At 36.2% G+C, this 25,942-nt stretch overlaps 4 protein-coding genes across 5 annotated transcripts in view; 1 reads left to right on the top strand and 3 right to left on the bottom strand.

The window, feature by feature from the left end:
- Positions 1 to 5: 5 nt before the first annotated feature.
- Positions 6 to 6,327, bottom strand: LOC111706272 (VWFA and cache domain-containing protein 1). The gene is made up of 8 exons (XM_023479104.1): positions 6,165 to 6,327; positions 5,792 to 5,876; positions 4,618 to 5,508; positions 2,593 to 4,350; positions 1,678 to 2,113; positions 1,175 to 1,352; positions 835 to 1,028; positions 6 to 544 (listed from the first exon to the last, which is right to left on the bottom strand). Exons 1-8 carry the CDS (start codon positions 6,308 to 6,310, stop codon positions 321 to 323), a joined length of 3,912 nt encoding a protein of 1,303 aa, XP_023334872.1. The 5' UTR covers positions 6,311 to 6,327; the 3' UTR covers positions 6 to 320.
- An 18-nt stretch (positions 6,328 to 6,345) lies between these two features.
- Positions 6,346 to 10,599, bottom strand: LOC111706276 (GPALPP motifs-containing protein 1). Its single transcript, XM_023479109.1, has 8 exons — positions 10,429 to 10,599; positions 9,758 to 9,833; positions 9,123 to 9,240; positions 8,552 to 8,614; positions 7,858 to 7,967; positions 7,292 to 7,396; positions 6,971 to 7,100; positions 6,346 to 6,910 (listed from the first exon to the last, which is right to left on the bottom strand). The coding sequence occupies exons 1-8, from the start codon at positions 10,568 to 10,570 to the stop codon at positions 6,779 to 6,781; spliced, it is 876 nt and encodes a 291-aa protein (XP_023334877.1). The 5' UTR covers positions 10,571 to 10,599; the 3' UTR covers positions 6,346 to 6,778.
- A 215-nt stretch (positions 10,600 to 10,814) lies between these two features.
- Positions 10,815 to 13,575, top strand: LOC111706277 (uncharacterized). 2 transcript variants are annotated; one of them, XR_002766196.1, is made up of 5 exons: positions 10,815 to 11,788; positions 12,205 to 12,271; positions 12,630 to 12,761; positions 12,864 to 13,027; positions 13,348 to 13,575. XR_002766196.1 is itself a non-coding variant. In XM_023479110.1 (4 exons), exons 1-4 carry the CDS (start codon positions 11,514 to 11,516, stop codon positions 13,554 to 13,556), a joined length of 780 nt encoding a protein of 259 aa, XP_023334878.1. In that variant the 5' UTR covers positions 10,815 to 11,513; the 3' UTR covers positions 13,557 to 13,575. The 2 variants fall into 2 exon arrangements, 1 of the variants encoding a protein (XP_023334878.1); XM_023479110.1 differs by lacking the exon at positions 12,205 to 12,271.
- Positions 13,576 to 17,776: 4,201 nt separating this feature from the next.
- The window catches only part of LOC111706269 (eukaryotic initiation factor 4A-I), a 9,937-nt gene continuing 1,771 nt past the window's right edge, over positions 17,777 to 25,942 (bottom strand). Inside the window, exons 3-8 of the mRNA XM_023479101.1 lie at positions 25,410 to 25,516; positions 23,985 to 24,184; positions 23,357 to 23,461; positions 19,772 to 19,920; positions 18,792 to 18,947; positions 17,777 to 18,415 (exon numbers count right to left, since the gene is read on the bottom strand). Of these exons, the coding sequence (XP_023334869.1) occupies positions 18,803 to 18,947; positions 19,772 to 19,920; positions 23,357 to 23,461; positions 23,985 to 24,184; positions 25,410 to 25,516 (706 nt within the window). The 3' untranslated portion in view covers positions 17,777 to 18,415; positions 18,792 to 18,802. The remainder of the gene's footprint in view (positions 18,416 to 18,791; positions 18,948 to 19,771; positions 19,921 to 23,356; positions 23,462 to 23,984; positions 24,185 to 25,409; positions 25,517 to 25,942) is intronic.

The following is a 25,942-nucleotide window of genomic DNA, read 5'->3' as shown; positions in this document are numbered from 1 at the left end:
AAAAACAAACTTATCATTATATTAACAAAGTTACGAACAGATAAAAAATGGTAAAAAACGAGATCAGTCATGGGATAAATTTTAACAGGACTTATTAGTTTTACACTAATGGCAGCATATTTTGTCTTAAAACACAATTATGTTTATGTTATTGAAATCTGTAAAAAATTATGGAATAAACCTTTTTCTTGCAGAAATTTCATACAAATGTATATAAATCTGAATACGGGAAGCTAAATTTTCAGTTTTTACTAAATAAAAATGCAAATATTTGGTCTTACAAACAACTTATTGCAAACTAAGCCCTCACAAAGCATATTTCATTCCACCATATGAACTGTAGCGGACACAATAATTTGGTTTCTATTGAGCACGGTTACTTCGGGAACCTGATTCCTCTCCTGCACCCGGATACGCAACCTGGAGTCAACCTCCTTCCTCCTGGAACAAGGATGGATAGAATCCTCCATCAGTGTTTCTCTCTCATTGGAGTCAGTACTGCCCTGTTTCTCATCCCCGGAGAAGACAGAGAGTTCCATCGGTCCTACACAACGTTATAATAAAAATATGTCTTAAGAAAAAATATACATTTTTTGAAAGATGGGAGGGGGGTGGGGGGCTAATGTCTGGCAAAGTATGAAAAATGTTCCCACGTCAATACAACCTTTGCGAATGAAGACCACAGATGGAAACCCTAGAAAAAAGCATATGGCCGGTCTGCATTAAAATTTATTAGCTGGAAAGTCAACAATATTTTACTAGTTATTAGCATTTAGAGCTTTTGTTACTGTAACTTGCCTTTTGAGTCTTACTAATATTAGTTAAATGCCTTACCATGAAGAGGACTAGAGGTTCTTGAACTAGTTCCTGAGGTCACAGATTGGAGGCTGAGAGGATTCTTGTGTCTCATTCTCCTGGGATGAGGTGGTACGTCTCCGAGACAGGACATTATCTCGCTGTCCTGATCCCCACCTGGAGTCATAGTGCTGTAACCATGATCGGAATCCGTCCCAGCCGGTCTAGGTCTCCTTAACAATTATTCCAATTCAAAAAATAATCAAAATTGATCAATTTTAACCTTTGATAATGCAGCAATTATAACTGAAAGATGTCAAACTAAAACTATATAGTTTAGAAAATCAGAGTTTGATGAAAGTGTTCAGTTGCTAAATACCTGTAGGAAGGATTCATCCTATAAGGAGAAACCACAGTGATAGCTTGGTTAGTATCAGGTTGATGAAGTCCGTAGTTTTGGTGTCCGGAAGGGGGCCCTCCTATCTCCTCTGCTTCTTCCTCTATAGTGTTTATACGCAGGGTGGATCCATGGCTTCGGGACAGTAACCCTCTCTCTCCTTTAAAGGAGAAAATATATTTTAAATTAATTCTTGTATTAGAAAACTCAGATTTCAGAACCTACAACTATAAGAATTAATGGTTGTACAGTGGGACCCATTAAACATTGGAATAGGTAGCCGACTTATTGACACAAGTTATGATTTCACATGATCCAATGAATAAGAAACACTACAACTGTGCAGTGCATACAGACCGTTTCACTTAATTAGTTAATTTTCAATTTACTGGTAAAAATATTTGCTTTAAATCAACATCAAATACATGTCGTCTTCTTATTCCATATTTTTATTGGCTTTACTTGGATGACGAGTGGAGACCCACCTGCTGACCAATGTTTATATCCCCAGACCGCAAGGGCAAGAAGGAGAAAAAACGCCATGATTCCTCCAGCTACCGGACCAATAGGACCAGCTCGGGAGAGAGATCTTTCCTCATCCTCCACTGAATGTACAAGAGATCGATCGAAGATTCTAGAATATGGACTCTGGGAGCCGAGAATCCCTCCGTAGCATTCCCTTTGGTCGGAGCAGAGCGGAGAACTGATATTCCCATATCCGTCCTGGGTTTTATCACACCAAGAGCAGCCCAAGACCCCGTAGCAGTCCTGCTCCAGGGTGCGGGAAGAGCAGTCGGTATAGATACAGGGAGGATAATGATCCAACCTGGTTGTCATATATCTCTGGGGTTTGTATTTAGTGGGTTGGATCTCACAAGGAGGTATATTATCACTTTCATCTGATATTTGGCAAACATCAACCTAAAGAATTACAAATTTTTAGCTTATCTGTGTTAGTTGGTATTAGCTATCGATTTTTTGTTAATTTTAGAAATCTTCCAATAAAAACTGAAAAATCTGCAAAAATTTTCTTTGTAATGTTTTTAAACTGTAAAGAATGGCTAATTAAAGATCCGCAAACTAAGCTAGGATTATTACCAATTATCAGAAGACTTGATGCTTGTTCTGTAACTATTTTTTTTTAAATTGAGGTAATTTTTTACTTGCCAACTGGCATTTAGATTTTCATCAAATCAATTGTAACTCAAGAGTGAAAAGACTCATAATCCTAGGTAGCCACATCAACCGAATTTTTCAAAAAAAAAAACAATTTAAAGCTTTATGAAAATATCTAGGATTGAATAATTAAAAAACATTAAACATTGAAAAAAAAAATATTATAAAGTTAGTCATTTAGAAAAAAAAAGTTAATTTTACTTGAACACTCCATTTAATCATACCTTGGCTTCACACTCACAGGGACACTCACATTCCCCCTGCTCCCAGGATTGGCAGTCTAGACAGGTTCTATCTAGGGTAGAACACCAGCAGAAGGCGGAGCTGTTACAAGACTGATAGACCAGGCCCAGGAACAGGTTGGTTCCAGGTACCCTGCTCAGCTTATACTGAATACAAGGATCGGAAGAACGACTGTTACTGACTACTCCGGAGAACTCCGAGTCTAGCTGGAAGTACCGTTGGAGTTTCCCGGAGCTCTGGGATCGGCAAACCTTCTTCATGATAAATTCTCTGTTCTGAAGAAGATCAGTGGCGATGAAGGTTTCCATGTGGGTGAAATGTTGGCTCTCCGAGGGGAAGTTCAGATATTTAATGACGTCACGGGCAAGCGCAGGATGGGCTAAAATATTTCCACGATCGTCCAAGAGGAAGCACCGAGAGTTAGATTGAGAGCAGAATCCGTCAGGAATAGTATCATTGAGAACCTTATAGAAGTATCCTAAAGTATAATCAGCAGCAACCACCCCAATCAAATAATCCTCTCCTGAACTATTGGTGGCGCGAAGCGCTTTAGAAACAGTTATAATAAAACCGGCTCCACCTGGATCCAACCGGGGCGGAGAAACCACAACCTGGTTCGGAGATTTCACAGCTTTAAGAAACCAGAGTTGTTTGGATGAATCGGTTCCCTCCTCTAAAGCTGCTCCAGGATACAAGATCTCAACTCCTCGAGGAGAAAATATCCTTCTCCTCACAATATAATTGTTTAACGGCGACGAATACGCTAGATCCTTCCAGTGTTTAACGATATGAGAGAGAAGCGTAACATCCTCCTTAACCCCGGCTTTTAGTCCCGGGTTCGCTATCAATCTTGTCGGATCAGTGAGGAAAGCCATGAAGGATTGGGTTCGGAGCGGAATGTTCTCTCCGTTTATATGATCGAAGGGAGAGGCAAATGCGGTTGGGGATAGGTACAATGCGGCAGTTTCCATGGATGCGACTTCTCTCATATGTTTACAAAGTTTACTTTTTCCAGTTGGGATGAGATCATGATACTGAATCTCCCAACCCTGAGCAGGGTCAGGGACTGAGTCTAAGATAGTTTGAGCTCCGGGTGCGGAGGGAAGGGATACAACCACAACTATGTAGTTGGTTGCCTCCGCCTGCTCCCATGTGTAACTAAGGTTGGATGGGGTCACATATGTTCCGGACGGGAAGGATCGGATTCGATGTAGAGCGGCATCAAATCCGTCCGTAACCTCTAGGGTTTTAATATGTGGAAATTCCGGGGCTGTCCAACTATTTGATGGTTGAAGAAACGGATGAGCAAGAGCGGTTCCATGCTCATCAATAAGAAATATCCTGGTGTACTCTGAGTAGGAACTATACATAACGTCCTCAAATAGTTCTTCGACCCGGAGATCTAATCCGACCACGCCGATCACAAAGTCCTTGATCGCAGCGACCTGGGCTATGGATACAACCATCCCTCCGGCTAGACGGTCAACATGCGGTCTATGAACTACAGGATGAAAGCTTGATTTCCGTCCCACATCGAAGTAGTCCGTCTTGTGAGCGGACAAACTTTTGTTGGAGTAGATCGGAATAATGGATCCGAGAATAGGTTCAGGGATACAACTCCTCCAATAGATTTCGGTATCAGAGGAGTTGTCGGGTTTAGTATTAAATAATGCTAGGATTGAGATTTTAAGGCGAAGCTGCCTCTTTTTTAGGTACTCAGACATATCCCTTGTCAAATTCTGAAAAGAAAAAAATTAAATTGCTACATGGATTTATTTATTTTATATATTCGTAATTAATGAGGCTTCAGTAGGCTTCACTAAAATCTGAGACAGCTTTAACGATAAAAATTTGTAATATGAAAAATGTTGCTTCCCTAAACAATATCTAAAGCTTACTTTATGCGAGATGTGAGGCAAAAATTAGCAAACCTTTTATGTGGAGCCTTTTGAAAGTCCAGAACTCGTATGCAATAAAAAACTATACCATTACTAAACCAAGCTTACCGTTTGTCTCGTGCTTGTACTTCCGCTTGTAATAAACAGGATTTGTGCAACATCGCCAATATTTGAGTGATGCAGCATATCAACTGCAGTTTCAACTCCCGCAGTTAGATTACCCGTCTCCAGGTTACCATAGAGGTTATCAATACTCTGCTCTAGTTTAGACCTGGAGTAATCTGAGATCGGGAAAACCTTGCCTTGAAGACAAGATTCCGAAGGGAAGGGGTTTACTTCAACGACAGTGTTGTCAACAAGGATTACTGAAACCTTGTCGTTGTCTGTCATAAGGTCAAGGACATACTTGGCGGTCAGCTTGGCCAACGCCATCTTGGATGACGTCATCACCGAGCTTCGGTCAATAATAATAATGATTGTTTTGGCAGTTTGATGCAAGGTATCGAAGAAAACCTGATTGTGCTGAACACCGGCTGGATCGCAGGAGCGACCAGGGTTTCCCCAACCCGGAAAAACAACCTCTCTCCCCCCTTGAGTGACCAGGTATTGCCACTTCAGACCCGGAGTATCTGCAAGGTTTAAGGAGAATATGGAGCTGAGGTTTGTACTTAAATTATGATCCGTAAAGGTTGAGGTTTGATGCTGAGTATCACAAAATAAGTCTTTGTTCACTGGAACCCCGAAGGAGGAGCTGTACTTTAACTGCGGAGAGGAGAAATCGCAGCATTGAGCAAAACTTGAAAGCGGGTTGGGTTTTGGATAATTGTTGAAGTAAATAAGCTCCACGCCGGTTTTGATGTTGGCCAACGCGTTGAAGTATTTGTTCATCTTATTGCTGATGACGGTTGCGAGCTGATGAGTCGTCTCATCATCTGAAGTTTTCTGTACTTTAAAAGTTGTATGATCCAGAACTGATTCAAGTTCGTCAATAGCAAGCTCCTGCAAATACAAAAATATATTAGAACTCCCAAAATGCAAGGGTATCTCATTTGACGTCAAATAAAATGTTGATGATTTAAGATGAAAATTAGAGATTATGTGTAAAGATGTCTCCCCTTTTTTAATACCTTTCCACGTACGTTAATTTTTCCTTTAAAATCCCTACCTTTCCCCAATTCAAGGAAAACCCCTAAAATGAATAAGGGGGGGGGGGGTGAATGATTTTTTCATGAAAATATACAACAAAATTCTTCATGAATCGACTGAAAAGCAAAATAAGAACCTTAGTTGTTATCCCATGGAGGTAAAGACCTAAAGTTTTAGCTGCTCCTGTTATCAATTCATCGCCTAGCTCTAAACTACTTCCTCTAAACAAATCATTACAAATTATTAATTTATGTTTATCGTTTATTTACTCTCTTTTCTGAAGCAACCACCATTGTGATTTTTAAACGGGAAAGTTTTAACGTTTTATATTATGATAACTAGCTCCAGTACCCTTCATTATCTTGAAGGTTAAAAATTTTAAATGTTCATATTTGGGGCGGGGGATTATAAGTTTTCCCCCTATCAGAAACTGTTTATCCAAAAAATATTTTTCCCTCTTCAGCATAGAAAAAACCTTTAAAATGTTGTAAATTAGAAAGTGAACTTACCTTTGCTTAAAAAATGAGGTTGGATCAGGTATAAAACTGGTCTGGGTACTCAGTGTTATCCCCTCAGGTCTAGTAGTCTGGTTGAACAACGAATCCCCTTCTCCAACCCAGCAAGAGACAAGAAGCATCATGATTTCTCTCGACATTTTTAACCCGAGCTTTCACCCTGGTTCGTACAACATCTGAAACGATATCTGAATGAGATCTAGAAAATAAACGGAAACTTCTAATTCTAGAGAATCTAAGATCCAGTGCTTAGAAACCGGATCCGGATATGTTGGATCCGCTATATTTTGGCTTCCTGGCTCCGGATCCGCATAAATCAGTTAATCTAATACTAATGTTTATGGCCTGGATCCAGATCCATTTTTTTCAGGGTAGATCCAGTAAGGTACTGAGATCTCGCCAAAGATTGACAGATTGTTCGTGGATTTCTCAAGATGAAAAAATGGTTCCAAAAAACAAGATTTTCCACGAAGATTGCTTATATATATATAAATGGGCTGTAAATCATTAAAGGCCATCTGAACAAGATCTAATTATCAAAAGAAACGTTTAATCAAGGTTTCCATTGAATTTCTTAGAAATTTTCATCGAAAGTTAAGTTTGATTAATTATAAGAACTTCTGTGCGCCGGCGGAAAATCTTGAGTCAATTTGCGCAGCTTTCTTAATCATTAATTTTCGCTGAGCTTCGTCAAACCGGTTTGCACCAAGGTCAAGGTCACGGTCAAACGGCCTCCGTTCCTAAAAACAGCCAAATTTTATAAATCGATGATAAAAAATTGTTTTGTTTCGGAATTATACCTTTGGTCCATCAGAGTCTTTTTTGTCCTTTTTATCTTTCTTCTTTTTCTTCTTTTCGTGAATATTAAGTAAACTATCAGTCCCTCTTTTCTTTCTCAACTCCTCAGTTACTTTCTCCATTGCAGCATCTCTGCATATATTTTAAATTGTATTATTTAAAAGTGTCTTCTATTAACTTGGAGGAATGGCGTGATCAAAGTCACGATGCGTACCTTGCAACAGAAAGATTGTCACGGACTACGGAGGTTGCTGTTGTTTAAAAGAGAGGAGAGACAGGCGACATTTCCTAGGATTTTACCTATTTTTAGAAATATTTTTCACCTTTGTCTATTAATGATATGTTCTACTGATTCCTCTTCTTCTTTCTCCTGGATTTCTCCTCGAGCTCGTTTTTCTCTCTCCTCAGGAGAATCCGTCCACGCCGATCTAAATAGTACAGGGTGTTCCAATAAACATACCAAACTGGATATTACAGGATGTTACAATAAACATGCCTATCTAGATAATACAGGGTGTTTCAATAAACATACCAATCTTACAGGGTTTTCCAATAAACATACTCTACTATAAAATACAGGATGTTTCAATAAACATCCCCAACTATAAAATATAGGGTCTAGATATTACAGTATGTTCCATTAAAGGCGGAAATTGAGTGACTACGTTACAAATCGTATTTTTGACCTATATTATACATATTAAACGTTTCAAATTTTGCTTGAAAACTGGTCTGCCATTTTTGAACAACAAAATTGACGGAGATATCAAGAAATTTGACAAAGATTAATTATGTTTATTTAGTTAACCCACAAAATCCTTAAACTTCCCAAAAAATGGTCTTGAAAATAGATTTTATTTTTTTTCGGTTAATTAAAAAAATGTGTAACCTGTCTCCGAGTTGAGTAATCCCTTTCCTTGTGAAAGTCCGCGGACCTAAACCAAAACTTTTGGCTTTAGCTTCAGGCAGTTCAAGCATCCAAGTCTCACGTTTCACTTCCTACAAAACTAAATTTAAATTGTCAAATATTGCTTTCAATCTCTTGCTCTTCTGTTCTGCATATCAAAAATCTTAAATTGGAACTTTAATTAGAATGTTTTATATGTGAAAAATATGTGAAAAAAATGATGTTATGTACTTTTCCAAAGGCTTTTCCCAAGCGGCAACTTTCCAAGTAGTCTGTCCTAGCCTCAAAAATCGCCCCCTTAATACTTTCTACCTGCAACGCTTGGCCCCCTAGCCCATCCTAGCCCAAGAAAAAAAGCCTCTATTGCAGCCTGCGGCGCCTCCGAAGGCCTAAGTTTTGGGGAGTTAATGTTTGAAAAACTGCTACTAGGGAAGACACCCTTGGGAAAATGCCTTTGGGAAAATGCCTTTGGGAAAATATCTAACACCAAAAAATGAAGTTATATCTCATTGGCTAAAGCTTCTAATTGGTCGAATCTTAAAGGATATGCCAAAGGAATTAAGTAAATCCGTCGGAATAGTGTTATCATACTCCAGAAGTTCCGTCTTCTAAATTATTAAATCCAAAGTTTATTCAATCTTTGTTTATTTTGAACTAACAATTGACAAAAAATCACCTGTTTATCCTTTCCTTCGATTTTATCCTTCATATTTTTAGCTCTCCGTTCAATGTCGGACATCTGAAATTTAATAGTTGTTTAATTAAGAGACATAAATGAACCATTGATTTACTTTGTTACATTTTCTGTCCTAGTGAGATAAGTAAACTTTAAAAATCAGTGGAACTTCGCAGAAGTAAAATGTTTTAAACTTGTTTCTTAATTCAGCAAAAACATATTTTGCTGAAGTGTTCAATTCTGTGGAGACTCAAGAAGAAAAAGTTTCTTAAAGGTAGTGTATGCAATTTCAAGAGATCTTCCATGCAAAGATGGCATTGCTCGATTTCTGTGAATTTCTCCATTACTTCTTATGAGCAAGAAGGCGTAAGTCACTTTTGCAGAGAAACCGCAAATAAAAACAAACAGTTTAAAGAAACGAAAACATATATATTTAATTTTTACTTGCAAAGCTTATAAGGGTACCGTTGTAAATCGGGCATTGCCATCTTTGAATGGCCGGTCACTTGAAATTAAAGAATTACTTACAGTCCCTTTAATCGTTTAAAACGGAGAAAAATGTTAACACTACCTGAGAATGAAGGAGTAAACTAGAGTCTCCGGGTTGGGGAGGTCGAGGTCCAATACCATCATCCTCGCTCTCATCCTTCTCATCCTCCTGGTGGGAGGAGTTCGGACCAGGGTTCAATCTGTATCCGGGTATATTTTAGAACAATAATTACTCCAAGGATTGAGCGGTAGATTTTAGAACAACAATTACTTCAGGAATTGAGGGGTTGGGTGTAGTTGCACACGACACCTGGAAAATTTCTTATCGTCTTGAAGAAACTTTAAAAAATCCTTAATTCAGTAATAAGAACTGTTAAAAATCCTCCTAATTCCAAAAAAGCTTTGGAAGAATAAGTTATTTTTAAAAAGGGGGAAAATTTATTCAACAAATTACCAATCCTGATTCACTGTTACTACTACTGAGTGTAGTTGCTTATATTTTTTCCAAAAATTTAAGCTTTTTGGGTTTTAAGAGGCTTCTTAAAAACTTTAGAAAAGTTTTTAAAAATCTTTAGAAAAGTTTTTAAAAATCTTTAATTATATCCTCATAGCTTTAGCTACTTTCCTATATTTGATTTTATGTGACCCAGTTTTATCAACATTTTGGGCATTAAAATTATGTCTTAAAAGGAAAACAAAGGTTCGGAAATATGATTCCTGTTTGCAAGATGAGGGGGAAGAGCAGGTCCGAAATCATCATCACTGCTTTCATCCTGTTCTTCTGGGTCTACTCCTAGATTAAACAATCAATCAACTCACGGAATCAATTTATTTAACTCAAAATTTTATAACTAATATCAATCCTTGAAAAAGTAAATTTTGGTCATAAATCATTTTACTATCCCCTCTCCCATATTAAAAAATATTTGTGATCAGCAATCTTTTTCTCCAGAAGAGAAACTGAAGAGCGTCCCATATTATATTGGACTATCTGCATGCTTTATCAAAACCCAGTGTTTTCTGTGCCCAAGTTATTTAAGCTGCCATAAATACGTGAAGAAAAAACGGCCGTTTTTCAAACTTCAGTGCCCCAGCAGGGACCGAAAGGGTCATCAAAAAAAATTGTTGTATAAACCCGTCCTTGGGCACCTCATTAGCTACCACTCTTTCTGTACCAAAAGTTGACCGATTTTGACATGTGGTTAAGGGACAAGGGTTACCCACAAAGGATAAGACTGTAAAGACGACTTTAAATTCAGTCTTCTGCCTTGAATGTAGTTTTTAAATGGCTTATTTTATGATTTGCCAAGAAAAGAAAGAAGTTTTAAATTCTAAAAAACAAAAACATTTTAAGACAATGTATTTTGTCCCTTTTTCTTAATTTAGACCTGGTATGGACGGACGAGGACCCCTGCAGGGTATATGAGGGAGTCTAGGACCAATATCCTCATCATCATCGTTACTACTACCACCTTCTCCTCCTCCTCGTAGATGCTGGAGGTGAGAAGGTAGTGAGGGACCTATGGACATTATTTATCTAAAAGAAACTAAAGATTAAAATCTTGTTAACCCTACGAATAACAAAAGATCTATATATTTAAGGCGGTTTCTTTAGGTTTCAAATTAAGTTACAGAAAATTAACTAAAAACCATCTTAATATTAAATAAACCTCCTCAATTCCCTCAATCCGCAAAGGATAATAAGGTTATAAACCGAAGATCATATAAACTAAAATTTAAACTAGGTGGATAAAAATGTTTTAAGAATATAAAAATCCAATTCTTCTCTGTTTATATTTCTATCCGACTAAAGGTAAACAAAGAGAGAGAAAAATCTATGTTCCTTTACACAATGTTTATATTGAGATGAGACAAAGCAGGTTTCTGAGATGCATAGAGTAGAGAGTATAGAAGGGTTCTCTATGTACTGACTTCTCCACTCAAACCCAACCCGCCTTTTTATAGAACTATCCTACAAGAAATAAGAAACAAACACTTCTCCGCACGCATATTATCCAACCCATCCCAGACTCTATAGAAATATATTGTGAAATTACAAGAAAGGCTCCTCCGCGCAAGCCCAACCCGGCGTTTTAAGTAATTATTTAACAAAAATTATGAGAATGGTTCCATCTCTTAATAAGGCTTTTCCGCTCAAATCTAACCAGGTGTAGCGTAAGATATAGACCAGGGTAATATTTGGTCCGGGTGCAATACAAAGACGACCTAAGCAAAGACGATACAGTATATAAAACTATCAACGGCATTAGTAAACAAACACATTTAAAATTTTAGTCTGCAAAAGAGCGGTAAGAGCGGTAATTTCCTATAAATTTTGTACATTGATTTCACATGTAACACATGGATACAATTGTTCATGTGGCCGCAGCTCCTGGCCCCCTTCTCTGTTCTAGCCTTTGTCCCCGTTTCTCATAATCATAAATTACATATTTAGAACACAACAATTGATAAAATGTTGAATTCTGAAACCGGAGATTGGCCTGTTCTTGGGGGTAGGGGAAAAGAAGCAGAAGTTGGAAAGATTCGAAAGGGCAGACATATTGGTGGAATTGTCAAAGGGAGTAAAAAATGGAAAAAAATTTTAACTTTTGGAATTGTGGACTTGAAAGGAAAAATGCTGAGAAAGGAGGAAGGGGGAGGTGGAGAAAATGTTGAAGACTATGTTGACCATGGAGTAGATGGTGGGGCTAGTGACGATTGTCAGGATTCAACCTCACAGAAAAGCAGGTGTACCTGTACAGTGTACACCCTACTAACCCGAAAACCTAAAAATACCAAAGTCTCTATATAGGGATACGTTTTAATAGGTATTTTTACGTATAAATACGTATGCTCAACTTTTGGGTAAAGAACTGTATCTTTACTTATTATACCAAGCAATTTTTTTTTAAATGCTTTGGTTTTCTGGAAACGTATTTATACGAAAAATTACCAAGTAATTTTTCTAAATTTTAGGTTTTTAGGTTTTCTTTACTTAGAAAGTTGTGTTTTTTTAGAGTTTGAAAGTTTGATGCAAACCTAAAAATACGTAAATTTTCGTAAATTTCATACGAATAAATTTTCCAAAGTTTTTAGTTTTCTATTTTACGTATTTTTACGTTTGTTTAGGTTTTTTCTTTACTTAAAAATTTTAATATTTTTAGAGTTTAAAAGTTTGATGCAAACCAAAAATATATTTTGAATGAGGAACGGAAAATGCTGAGAAAAGAGGTAGGAGCTACTATTTTGGCACTTAACCCTATTCCGACTGAGGGGGGGGTCTGTTTTTTTGCATGTTTTGCTGCATGTTTTGCTGCATGTTTTGCTCCATATTTTGCTGCATGTTTTGCATGTTTGAATTTGCTGGATCAAGGGCTCAAGATTTGTATCACAGTAAGGAAATAGGGGGGTGGGTTACCCCCCCCCCCCCCCCTCCAGTCTATTTTGGGTAAACCATATGTCAGTCGAAATAGGGTTGAATATGTTGTCTATGGGTGTAGAGTAATAATAAAATATAAATGAATATTGTAGGGCTAATGTTGCATGCTATCTTTCTATAAAATCAGAAATCATACTTAAATTATTTTAGTCTTCGGTTTTTGAATGAGAAAGGGGAAATTCTGAGAAAGGTGGAAGGGGGAGGTGGAGAAAATGTTGAAGACTGTGGTGACCATGGAGAAGATGGAGACGATTGTCAGGGCACAACCTCTATGATAAACAGGTAATTAAATATAAACCCCTCAGTAAAGTGAATGCTATTTGCCCCCGCTCCCCTTGTTTCCAACTTTTAATCAAATCAAAAATCATACTTTAATTATTTCAGCTCATGGTCTTTGAATGAGGAGAGAATCCTTCGATTTGAAACAGAAAAACTGAAGCTGGAGAGAGTTCAGCAATACATAATGAAGAAAACCTATCCTAAAGAGTTCTCAGAAGTTGAGAGGAGAACATTAAGAAAGCAGGCGAAGAGTTTTTATGTAGACACAGGTTATTAATTAAAATTTAAAATGAAGCAAGGGGTACATTATTTCTTTAAAAATCTATCCTACTTCATTTTAAACAAAAAAATTTTGATAGTTTTCATTGCAGAAATGGCAAAATAAAAATTTGTTGGATGAAAAGTTGCTTTCATTATTTCCAATTTTTTTATTTTATCCAAACTTCGTGCGAAGGGGGGGGGGAGTATTTCTCAAAATAAATACACCCGAATATAATTTTAGAATTTACAGAATTACTTTATATACCAAATCGATAAATGCTTAAATTAACTTTAACTATTGATAACTTCAGTTTGTATTTATTTTTAGATGATGTCCTCCATTTTAAAGACAAATCTTTAAAAAGGAAAGTTATTTTCACCCTGAGCGAGGCAAAAGATGTTCTTTGGCTTTATCATTCAAATTCGATGGCAGGAGGACATTCTGGCTTAAATAATACTAGAATTAAAATTTCTACCTTCTATTACTGGAAGGGGATTTCAGTGGACGTCACTGAGTATGTAAGTATGTTTAATTAATCGTTATTGAATTATGCAACTGTAATCACCGGTAATGTTGATCCGCTCTACTGCCCATCCGTCCTATTGCCCATCCGTTTTACTGCCCATCCGGCCTACTGCAACATCTGACCTACGACAGCTGTAGGTCGGATGGGCATATCTTCTTGCCCATCCGACCTATTCAGCAGCTTTTGTCATGCCTATAGCGCAGTAGGGTAGAAATAATTACAGGGTGGCCAAAACTTTTTTGAACCCATCCGTACAAAAATCCGTACATTTTCAGAAGAAATCCGTACAATCCGTACAATTTTCGAAAAACAATCCGTACAATCCGTACAATTTAAAAAAAAAAATCCGTACAATCCGTACATTTTTTTAAACTAATACAAAAATAAACAGCTGGTGTAGGTCCGATATTGCAGTATGTCGGATAGTTACTAGGTCGGAAGTTCAGTTGGGGGGATGTTGCGTATATAGACGATGTAACATTATCTCTCATTTCAATCTGATTCCTGGATAGTGGATTATTTCTATTAAATATAAATCCGTATTCTGGATCTAGATCGTGAAGTTTTTTGGTTTATATTGGCTATTATTCTGACTGAGGAGGGGAGGGTCACATTTTTTTGCATTTTTGCATGTTTGCATTTTCTGGGTCAAGTGCTTTTCAAAAATGTATAATTTAGCAGAGTTCGCGCACTTTTTGTTTTTGCACAAATCTACAAAAATTGGGGGAAAGTAACAGCCTNCCCCTGTGTAAACTGTCAAGACATTTCATCGATAGGACATTTTATAGAAAGACATTTCATAGACAGAGGAGTTTTTTTAGCAACAAATATTTTTCTGGAGTTTTAATAGATAAGGGAAAATGTAAATACATTGCTTCCCATTTAAATTGCTACAAAGAAATCATTTTAAGAACTTAAAATTCAGCTTTTTTGAAATATCTCTTGATCTATGAAATGTCCTATCTATGATGTCTTTGCACGCCAAAATAGTTCTGCTATCACAATATGAATCTCAAGTGATAATTAACGGATGAGATATCAGGTGTTCCCCCCCCCCCAAAAAAAAAAAAAAAAAAAATACAGGTCAAGTTACAAATGAGCAAAAAAAGAAATCCTTACTGGAACTGCCATAAAATAATGCTGTTTTTTATAGTTTGGGAAAATTGATTATTTTTTGGTGTAAAAATATAAACATAAAAAAATGCAAGACCCTGAGTTATTGTAATGCACTTTTTTGGTATTAAAGAAACCTATACTTGTTCAGATGCAGCTTCAAGAAGATAATGCTGCAGCAGTCACACAACTACCGACGGAGGATGATATAGAAAAGTTCGTCATGAATGACGAACAGCTGCGGCAATCAACTTTAAATCGTGTGAAAGAAAATATGAATGCCGCTCATGAAAAACAGTGTGAGCAATATTACGCTAGAAAAAACAAAGGAGTGAAGAGTTTTAATTTGAAGAAAAATGATTTAGTCTTCAAAAGAAATATGGTCAATGTGAGCAGGAAAGGGGGAAAACTAGACCCAAAGTGGCAAGGCCCCTACATGATTTTGGACATTGATAGACAAAGAAGAGTGTTGTTACAGGACGTGCAAACAAAAAAAATCTTAAAAGCACGATGTGCTTATGATCAGCTGAAACCCAAAATAGTGAGTGAACTGCATATTGACAAAGAACAAGATGAAAGTAATCAAATCAGTGACAGTAATATTAACAACAATATTATTGGTGCAGACAACGAAGAAAATATAGAAAATATGGACATATTAGTTGCACTAAACTTCAGTCATCTGTAGACAGATTTAAGAGTCTGTTAGAATCAACGACCTGGGTGATCAGTGACGAAGTCGACGACTTCCAGGGCTTACTTAAAACTATTGGTCGTTTGAAAAAATATATAGTTAAAATGAGCAAACGAAATATGTTCTAATGAGCCAATTAAAGAATAGTTCAAATGAGCCAAAAATAGTTGCTCATTTGAACTCTCTTTTTCATTCATTTGAATATATTTTTTTTCTCATTTGAACTACTTTTTTTGCTTATTTGAACTATTTTTAGCTCGTTTGAACTACAGGGTGTCCCATGATTCCTGACAGTTGGTAAATAGTTTTGAATGTCGTCTTCCATACACTGTATTAGATATTAAAGGCTTTTAGCAGTTTATTTGTAAAGAAATCTTTTGCTCAAATATTTTATTTTGAAATTAATTTTACCATATATAACTCCTATATAATATTTTTATTTCCTATTTAGCAACTTAAAAAATTCTGGAAGAAAACATTCTAAATCATGTACTAAATGTCATGTTTCGTGGGACACCATGTATCTTTTTGATCTTTTGAACTTGTTTTTGCTCATTTGAACTATTTTTTTGTGCATTTAAACTATTTTTTTGCTCATTTCCAATTTGAACTATTGCTTCATTTGAAGCTAGGGGCGTATTTAGGAATTTTTCCAGGGGGGGGGCTCAGAACCGTTGGGGCATGAAACCCCCTGTAATCAATAGATTTCACTGGTCCAGGGGGGGGGTTAGCCCCCCCTGAATACGCCTGTTTTTTTTTTGGTCATTTAAATTATTTTTATGTCCACATATGTTAAATATTGTTTGATAATGCTATAAACTAATTGTGATGCTTGTTTGACCTATTTTTTTTTATGAAATATACGAATTTTAAACTGCATATTTAATATTTAAAAGAGAAAATAATGTATTGCTTGAACTAAAGGAAATGACTTCATTATCAGTAGTTGAATGAACAAGAGTTCAAATATGAATCCATCCATGAAAATTTATATTGAACAAGATGATACATGCAGAAAGGTCTGGGAAAATAAATAAATGGAATTACTTTAAAAAATTACTAAGCATTTAAAAGATGTCTCCAGCTGTACGAGCTGTACAGGGTCTTTAAAAACCTCAATATCTCACCAGGACGGAGTGATATGATTTGACGTAAACTTGTTTTCAATCACCCTCATGCATGAGAACTTGAACAAGCTAAATTTGCTCCGCAATTCCTAGACCTTTTACTTCTGAAGGACACTGAACACATTATCAAGTTGACAATGTGATAGCCGATATGTGAGGTTAGGTTAAGACAATTTCTGGGCCATGCACTACAACTAGGGGAGGCTGACGGGCCGAGCGCTGCGGCTACTTATTATCTATAATTTATCAGACCTATGACCATAAATATGTGTACATCTGACCTACAAAATATGTGCATCCGACTTAAAAGTCGTTATCTACAGTTAAGTGTGCAACCAACCTACAGTAGGTCAGATACACTAATCCGACACAATTCATCAGACCAACAGCAGCTAGAAGCTGCTGAAAACCCACGAAAGTGCAGGTCCGAAGTATCGTTTTGAGAGAAAATTTTGTGAAAATGTAGTTTTTCGTTCCATTTTTTGTAGTCTTAATAAAACCGATGTTCAAAACCACCCTTATGGAAGATTTTGAACATAGACTTAACGCTCAAGTCAATGATTGTTCATTATTGAGTTTGAGCTTAAGTTGAAGTATTGATAATGTTTTTTTTGATACTGAATAAAGTTCTTCAGAAGAAGAGTTTGAGCTGAAGTGAAACCTAACAAATTTCTTCGCAATACTACGATCTCAGAGCTGGGAACTTTTGAGTGGTGGATATCGGGATTAAAGCTTGATCCACTCTTTTTCTTTATCTCCAGATTAAATAATGCTTGTTCTACTCTTGTTAATAATCTCCAGAGCTGAAAACTTTAGAATGGTGGATATCGGGATTAATGCTTGATCCTTTCTTTTTGACAATCTCAAGATTAACATAATCTTGCAAGATTATCTTAAAAGTGTATGAAAAACCATAAAATTCAAAATAATATTTAATCATCAAAGAAACTGTAGCAGCCAATCAGAGAAAAGCGGGCAACCAATGAGAGAACAGAAATATTCTCATTGGAGAAAACAATTAACGGATATCCGAAGAGAGAGAATAAGAGTGGATTAGAACAAAAATGAAAAGTTTCCACAGTGGATATTCGGATCAAGAAGTCCGGATTAAATTTTATCCATTCTAAAGTTCCCAGCTCAGATTAATTAACCGATCAGGATTAAGGATATCCCATTCTAAAGTTTTCAGCTACCGCACATTGCGGTCACTCACTTTCAATAATAGTTGTGACTCCATTTAGAAGTAAATACCACTCAATAATTCCTCGACACTGGTGTGCCCAACTTCCAAGTAGATTATATTAAACATTATTATTACACTAAACAAGTGAATTTACAGAAATTATTAAATACAATGATACAGCGCAGAAAAAATATTAAAAATTTCAAGCAAATCTGTTTGAGACGAGGCAGATTTATTCAGCAGGGAATAAACACACATATTGAGGATGTAAAAAACGTTAAAAATTCAATTAAAAACTAAAAAAACACTCGATCATCACAATTTTCTTCTCACGCGTTTTCTTAATTTGAATCCTCTAAATAGTCCAAGAACCTGCCTAGAAGGAGGGTTCACGGCTGCACTCGTATATAGTTTTGTGTCCAGCGCACAGTATCTCCTGGTCCCCGTGAACCAGGGGTTCGAACCCCCAACACGTCTCGTATCGGACATAGGGAGAGAACTGGCGGCACGGTGGGCCCGTAGGCACTCAAGGCCGGGATTTGAACCCTGAACCTAGTTTTGAATTTACATTTTTTAACACTGTAACTGGTTAAAAAGGGCAAAGAGCAAGCAACACTTAGCTTGTCTTCGACCGGAGAGCTGTGAACTGCAGAATTGGAAGGTTTGTGGAGCTTTTATCGCTGTCGTAGTTTTATCACTTTCGTAATCGGTTGATGCGGTAGGTTTGGTTTCCAAAGAGCAAGTTCGTTTTCCTGAAAGAAATATATAAACAAGATTTTAAAAGCTTTATTAAAGCGCTTAGATTGTAATAATGAGAGATGGAACAGATTTTAATTAGTTCATTCCTTAAATCTCAAATTATTAAAAAGAATATAAAGAGTAGGAATTATTTCCCCCCCCCCTTTATTTATATTTTATCCCAACAACTTTTTCCCAAAAGTTAATTTCTTAAATAAAATTAAGACACTTGAACTCTAGGGCTATAGTTTGTAGAAAATTTTCAACATGTTCAAATATCAAATAGGAAAAATAAATTCAAAATGAAAATTAAGGTGAAAACAATTAGACAGAAAAAATTATTTCTAATTCATGTGGAACCCCAGGGATATATCTAGAATTTATTATTACCGTGGATTGCACTAAATAAGATCGGCTACATTCATTGGCATCTCGTCGATCTGTGTATTGTAGAACTTTTCAATATCTTGAAGACTACGCTTGTCATCTTCTGTTACGAAGTTAATCGCAACTCCCTTCCTACCGAACCTTCCTCCTCGACCAATCCTGAACAAAAATTAGATAAAAATAAATCAAAAAAATTACTAATTTGTCTAACCCCTCAATTATGATGAATTTATTTTAGTTTTTAATATAGATAGGCACTAGACAGTGCCTAGGATCTATATAATTTTGATACGGATCTGGATCCAGGTCATCTCCGAAAGTTTTTAAACAAAAGAGGAATTTTCAAATGATTTCTCTCGTTTGCCCCTTGGATGGATCCGGATCCAGTAAGCACTGGAATTTGAAATTTTTCGTTTATACGTGTTCCACAACCAGTCGTGAGCAATGCAGTTTCCAAAATTCAACAAATAAAGTCATTCCAATCCAACCAAAAACTCGAGACATACATTTTTAGTGTATAAAAGTGTAGGCCAAGTATCATTACAAGTTTTTATTTAGATGAAAACCAGAAAACTGATAAAAAGACAACATGTATTTGATGTTGTTCAAATGCTAATAGTATAAAATGAAATGGGGCCGGGCACACTGCATGATTGCAGTTTCGTGAATTAGACAATTTTAAATCAGAAAGGTGAATATTTTTCTAGATAATTGCCCCCTCGCGCGGAGTGAAATTTTTCTTGAGAGTTTTTCGCTGAATAAGGGAAAATAATTGATTATTGTGGGTATTAAGAATTAAGAAGAAAAAACTTTACTATTTTTGTTCCGAAAAATATACATCCCTGTCTGGACTTTGCGCCTTTAGTAGTCTTTTTTCCACAGTTTGCTGGTTTTAACTGTACTTATACACCCCCGCCCTCCTCTTATACATTAATTTTTTTTCCAAGATATAGACAATCTTATTTACACCAATTTTAACTAACCTATGGATGTAGTTCTCCCTGTTGGTTGGGAGATCGTAGTTGATAACCAGGGAGACCTGCTGGACATCAATACCACGGGCCAACAGATCAGTAGTGATCAGAACACGACTAGATCCAGAACGGAACTCACGCATGATCACGTCACGCTCCTGAAATATATTCAAGTTTAAAAGAGAATACAATCCATTTATTTTATTATAAAACCGCTTCTGAAATATATTGGTTTTACAGAATTTTTCACGCAATTTTTGACGAATTTTAAGAAGATTATTGACGACATGTGAAAGGAGATTTTTAATGTAATTTGATGGGATTGCCTACATAATTTGAAGGAAGTGATGGCGTAGGTAAAAGAGAGTGTTGACGTAATTTGAAGGGAGCGTTGACGTAATTTGAAGGGATTATCGAGATAATTTGAAGGGAGTGTTGACGTAATTTGAAGGGAGTGTTGACATAATCTGAAGGGAGTGTTCACGATATCTGAAGGAAGTGTTGACGTAATATGAAGGGAGTGTTGACGTAATTTGAAGGGAGTGTTGACGTATCTGCAGGGAGTGTTGACGTAATTTGAAGGGAGTGTTGGCGTTAACTCAAGGGAGTGTTGGCGTAAACTGAAGGGATTATCGAGATAATTTGAGGGATTGAGAGCTTAATTTGATAGGATTTTTGTTGTAATTTGAATGGATTGTTTATTTTATTTGTTTGGGCTGTTGCTTAATTAGAATATTTGAACAGAGATATTTTATTAATTAACTATAACGGGGTGTTCATTTTTCCAAATTTGAATCCCCCCCCAACCCCACCGGGGGGGCTAGGGTGACTGGATTTTTGATGAATTAAAATAAAATATGGGAGATCAACAGGCAAGTGTTTTTATTTTCTTTTTGATACTTTTCATCCAAATTAGCATTTAATTTCCCAAATTCAGGGAAAGAACCCTGTACAAAAATGTTCGCTCTGCGCAACTTTATATAAAATAATAAATATTTTTCATAAAGGGAGGGGGAGGGTGAGTGAAATGATTTAATATATACACCCTGTCGTTCCATAATGTACAGTAAACCCAAATCATTTTGAATAATCTCATGAGAAGTACAAATAAAAGTCAAATATAAATCTTTCTATTAGAATTAAACTGCGGGAAACTAGTTGTTGGATAATGCTTTCTTCTACTATTCAACATGTCCCAAATATTTTAGAAGTCACCTTGAAACTTTACAGCAGTTGTTTTCATTCTTAAGTAAACAAATAGATAACAGATTCGTTTACGTACGTACTTATTAAGTATTGATAGGAGAAGGGAAAGGGGGGTGGGGGGTGTTTTAATATTTTTTTCCTCTGGGTCTGGATCTGAAAATATAAGAATTCACAGAAAATAGGCCGAAAAAGTGTCAACAAAATTGATATGTGTAGCTAGCCTAAGCGCAGAGGATATTAGTTCCAAAACTAACACTTGGCCCGTTCTAACATTGAGAACAAACAGTATTTCATAATTTAAAAATATTATAGCATTGAGAAATTAAAATATTAATATCAATTGTTCTTACAATATAGATTTAACTAGAAATGCGGGAAACTGTTTGTTTAAAATGCTTGAAAATAAATCATCGATATTCGTCGAGTTAACAGATAAAATGTAGAAACTTAGATTTTAGAAATAATTCAGAAGCAGTGTTTCGGATCCGGATCCGGTCGGATCCGTATCATTTGGTCGGATCCGGATCCGTATCAGGAAACGTTGATATGGATCCGGGTAGCGCCAAAAATTAACCAAAACAATGGAATAAATAAATCAAAATGGTTCGAAAATGTATTATTTACATGAAGAAAATTTTTCAAAATTATCTTTAATAATTTAATGTTTACATTTATATAATAGTAATGAAGACATTTTTAACTTTAGGATTACTATAGTTTATAAATTATTACCTTGCATAACATTTAATAGGGAAAATCCGATTCACAGAATCAAAAGTTACCTCGGATCCGGATCCGTATCAGGATCCGGATCCGGATCCATCATCACGGATGCGGATCCGCGGATCCGGATCCGAATCAAAATGATATGGATCCGAAACACTGTTCAGAAGTTAACTTAGTTTTCATAAGATAATTTTTGTTTTCAGTGATTTATTTTGCAAGTTATGAAAGTGAGCTGTGTTCTGAAAGGTGGATAATACTCAAAAACGGGAAAGTGGGGGTTGTCTAGAAAACGCGACAATGTTTCAAATTCAGGATATGTTCGAAAATGGAGAATCTGACATTGTTTTCAAGCGGTCAAGAGATTTAATACTCTTATTATAATTCTTTATTTTAGAAAAATTTTAAATTGTGAATGGTTGTCCTCGTCATATTCAATCATGTTGGTTATAATTTTTACTATAGACGTTTACTCTGGATCTGGGCCATGATCCCAAAAACCGAAGTCTTTTAATTTGTGCCCATTTCTGTGTTAGTTTTGGAACTAATGTCCCCTTAAGCGTGGTCGATTTTAACATTTTTATTGGGTGGGGGTGGAAAAAGAGTAAAAAATGCCACTTATAAAAATATTAAGATTAAGACAAAAGGAATTAGGCAACAGGGCAAAGAAAAAACAAGAAAAGCTCAAAAAAGGTGACCGATGCAATTAAAATTAAACTAAACCCCTGTTTATGATAGACTGATACATAGTTCGTATGACAAATATTCGATAGTTCTAGTTGAATTGGATAAGATGAGAATTATCACCCACGTGTTAATGTGTAACATGATCAGAATGCATGATCCCGCTAGTTATTTAGGTCAAGTATGCAAATATATATCAATACACGAGTTGATATATATTTATAATAAAACAAGACATTCGTATGTATATACATGTTGCGTATAGCCGGCCAAACGGCTGGACCGATTGGGCTGAAATTTGTTTGTGGACACTCGTGGGTGGCCGGGGGTGTTTTAGGCTAAAAAAATTCGATTTCATTTCAAACTATTTTTTATTTTATTTTTTCACGGGCCCTTAAGCTAGAATATATATTTTATATATTATAAATATACTAAGATTTTCGGCCGCGTCGCGCACATCTTCTATTTCGACTTTTATCTATGAGAATCTTCTATTTGTACAGTATAAAACAAAAACAATAAAGATTGCGGGTTTCATAATATTTTTTTCGCACATTTTCAAAATCTTACAAAAAATAATAAACTTTTTCATAAACCTTCCCTGGGGTCAGCCGAGGTCCCACACAAAATATGAGCCCAATCGGTTCAGCCGTTTTAACGTTTATTGGATACAAACAAACAGACAAGATATAGATATAATCGACCACCCTTCAGATGTGAAAGGATGAATATTGCAAATATTCGAAATGAATTATTTCTTGTGAACTAGGTGTCTGATCCGGGGGACAATTTAGCATGCAAACCAGACATTCAATATTATAGTCAAACAACTCAATTTAGACTTTCTAACCCTAGCTAATAAAATTTCCGTGAGTTGCTTTCCCCAATCAAAGTTTGAGGCAAGTCGGTAAGGGTTCGCAAGTTATGATCGGATATATATGATCGGATATATATGAAGGGATACTACGTAAAATTACAAACCTTTTGGTCCATGTCTCCGTGCATAGCGGAGACGGTGAAATCCCTTTCAGTCATCTTAGTGGTCAACCAGTCTACCTTCCTTCTTGTGTTACAGAAGATAACAGCCTAAACAAAACTGTTTTATTCTCTTGTTTATAATATTTTTTCATGTTTATACAATATGTTTTAGTAACTGACATAAACTGAGATAGAGACAAGAATCAGTTTTTTAAAAAAAAAAGTTTTTTTTGACAACCCTCCAATTTTTACAGGTAAATCTGGTTTTTCTTTAAACAAATCTTTTTCAAAAGGATGGACTTGGTTAACTGATCAACAATTTTGACCAGTACTGTCCTGATTTATGACCCAGTTTATGCGAAAAAAATCATCATTTTAGTTCTATACAATATTCGACTAGAAATCAGGTATTCTAAAAATCCATTCTATCCAAATGTTCATTAATCTCTCCCTAAAATATATTTTTCTCTCTCAAACAGAGCGAATAAAACCGTGAAAAGCATATATAACATTCAAAAAGTATATTTTCAAGTTGGGGGGGGGGGGGGGGGGAAAATTTTTTGGGAAAAATAAAAAAGGGGGGTTAGAGAAAAAAAAAAACGCCCCGCCATCTTTCATGATAAATTAAAACCTGGGTGATGGTGAGGGTCTCGTACAGATCACAGAGAGTATCCAACTTCCACTCTTCTCTCTCTACAGCAATATAGAACTGACGGATACCCTCGAGGGTGAGTTCCTCCTTCTTGACGAGGATCCTGATGGGGTTCCTCATGAACCTGGTGGTAACCTCCAGCACCTCAGATGGCATGGTGGCAGACAGCAGGATAACCTAATACGTAGAAATATTTAAAATGAAAAGGAAAGAATCTGAAAATCCTCAACATTGTTTAAGTGTCAAGTGAAAATGATTTAACTCATTTAACGACTTTAAATTTCACAAGAGGAATCAAGGCAGCCCTTACTTTAAAGTTTATAATCTCGTTACTTTCTGTTTCACTGGTTGGCCAGGGCATATCGACACCCGGGGCAAAAGCAGGTTTTAAAACTACCATCGTAAATCTATGTTTATTTCCTGGGTTGCACATGACTAAAAAGGAATAACCTTTTATACTATAGAATAAGAAGATTAAGAACAAAATCATTATATCCCCCCCCCCATAAGATAGGCATGTTTAATGCTCGACATTTTTTAATTTTTCCCTCTAATTCTTCAAAAATCCCCCCTCCCCCCGGTAATTCATAATAATAACACCCCTGATATGTTTTATCAGATGAAAAGGTTTTTAGCAGGGATACTATTAAAACCGATTAAAAACTAACTAAGTGATACCAGACCCTGCTGGTAATATGATCATTACACTTAAACCTCTCAAGTTTCAGAGCATAATTTATTGCATGCAGTTATGCATTTTAAAATGCATAAAATCATCAATCCAATGCCGCATTCAAACATGTTCCAGCCGGCCCATACATTTCTGAACCAGATCACAACCTCAATTTTTATCCTTTTGGTTTGAAAGTTTCAGTTATCTTATAATGGACAATTTTAATGTGACAAATACCAGCTAGATGAAGCTATTCAATATTCCTTTAAACTTCAATAATACAGACTAGATCCATAATGACATGGTTCCCCTCATATTTTTGGCCGATTTTCTGAATTTGAAAGAGGATGGTGGAGATGTCATGTTAGATGTAGGGGGCCTGCCTTCATTTTTGGTTCAAATATTCCAATTTATTTGGCTGCACGCCTAATTAGTGATCGAAATTCCTAAACTAAATTCAAATTGAATTTTAATGACATCTAATGACCTCCACAAATAGAAAATGTTTCAACTATGGCTTTATGCATATCAAACAAAAGCTAGGAACCCAGTGAATACGGAAGCAGCCACAAATCTAGTGTGTGACCTTCTAATGACCTCTTACGACCTCTAATGACCTCCAAAAATGAAAATGTTTTAACTCCAGGAATACAGTAGCAGCAACGAATCCACTGTTAACATTCTAAGGACTTTCTAAAGACCCCCCCCCACCGAAAATGTTTTCAGTAACAGTATCTCGGAGTTAAGATGTCTGAAAACATCGTAGATCTGATCCTTGAATCCTCTGGACAACATCTCGTCAGCTTCATCCAGAACAAACTGCTTGATATCACGGGGCCTGGACATAAACAAGGATTGAACTGCAGTGCTTTGGATCCGCAAGATTTTGACTTCCTGGATCCGGATCCGCAAAAAAATGTGGATCCACGGGGTAAAATATCAACCAAAAACAGCCAACAAATCTTTTTTACTCCTAAAACCCAACCCAGAACTTTTGAAAAAAAGACTGAAAAATTTCCCTCAATTCTGGAATGTGCAAGTTTTAGGATAAAAATAGCGAAAAAACTATCAAAAAGGGGATGGTGGAGTTGGCACATTTGATGTAGGGGGGGGGGGGCCTGCCTTCATTTTTGGTTCAAATCTTCCAATTTTTTGGGTGCACGCCTAATTAGTGATCGAAATTCATAAAATAAAATCAAATTGAATTTTAATGACCTCTAATGACCTCCACAAATAGAAAATATTTCAACTATGGCTTTATGCA

This window comes from Eurytemora carolleeae, unplaced genomic scaffold (genome assembly GCF_000591075.1).
Source record: "Eurytemora carolleeae unplaced genomic scaffold, Eaff_2.0 scaffold465, whole genome shotgun sequence".
NCBI classification, from domain to species: Eukaryota; Metazoa; Arthropoda; class Copepoda; order Calanoida; family Temoridae; genus Eurytemora; species Eurytemora carolleeae.
The sequence above is the reverse complement of the archived record's forward strand: the minus strand, read 5'-3'. Positions and strand labels throughout refer to the sequence as shown.

Excerpts from the sequence above, each read along its gene's own strand:
- LOC111706276 (XM_023479109.1), bottom strand. The coding sequence starts at position 10,570 with ATGTCCATAGGTCCCTCACTACCTTCTCACCTCCAGCATCTACGAGGA. Across the intron at positions 9,834-10,428 it reads TCCTCGTCCGTCCATACCAG|GAGTAGACCCAGAAGAACAG; the intron begins GTCTAAATTAAG and ends TGTTTAATCTAG. Across the intron at positions 7,101-7,291 it reads CATATCATTAATAGACAAAG|AGATGCTGCAATGGAGAAAG; the intron begins GTGAAAAATATT and ends AAATATATGCAG.
- LOC111706277 (XM_023479110.1), top strand. The coding sequence starts at position 11,514 with ATGTTGAATTCTGAAACCGGAGATTGGCCTGTTCTTGGGGGTAGGGGA. Across the intron at positions 12,762-12,863 it reads ACAACCTCTATGATAAACAG|CTCATGGTCTTTGAATGAGG; the intron begins GTAATTAAATAT and ends TAATTATTTCAG. Across the intron at positions 13,028-13,347 it reads GAGTTTTTATGTAGACACAG|ATGATGTCCTCCATTTTAAA; the intron begins GTTATTAATTAA and ends ATTTATTTTTAG.
- LOC111706272 (XM_023479104.1), bottom strand. The coding sequence starts at position 6,310 with ATGTCGAGAGAAATCATGATGCTTCTTGTCTCTTGCTGGGTTGGAGAA. Across the intron at positions 2,114-2,592 it reads CCTGTGAGTGTGAAGCCAAG|GTTGATGTTTGCCAAATATC; the intron begins GTATGATTAAAT and ends GTAATTCTTTAG. Across the intron at positions 545-834 it reads AACCTCTAGTCCTCTTCATG|GACCGATGGAACTCTCTGTC; the intron begins GTAAGGCATTTA and ends AACGTTGTGTAG.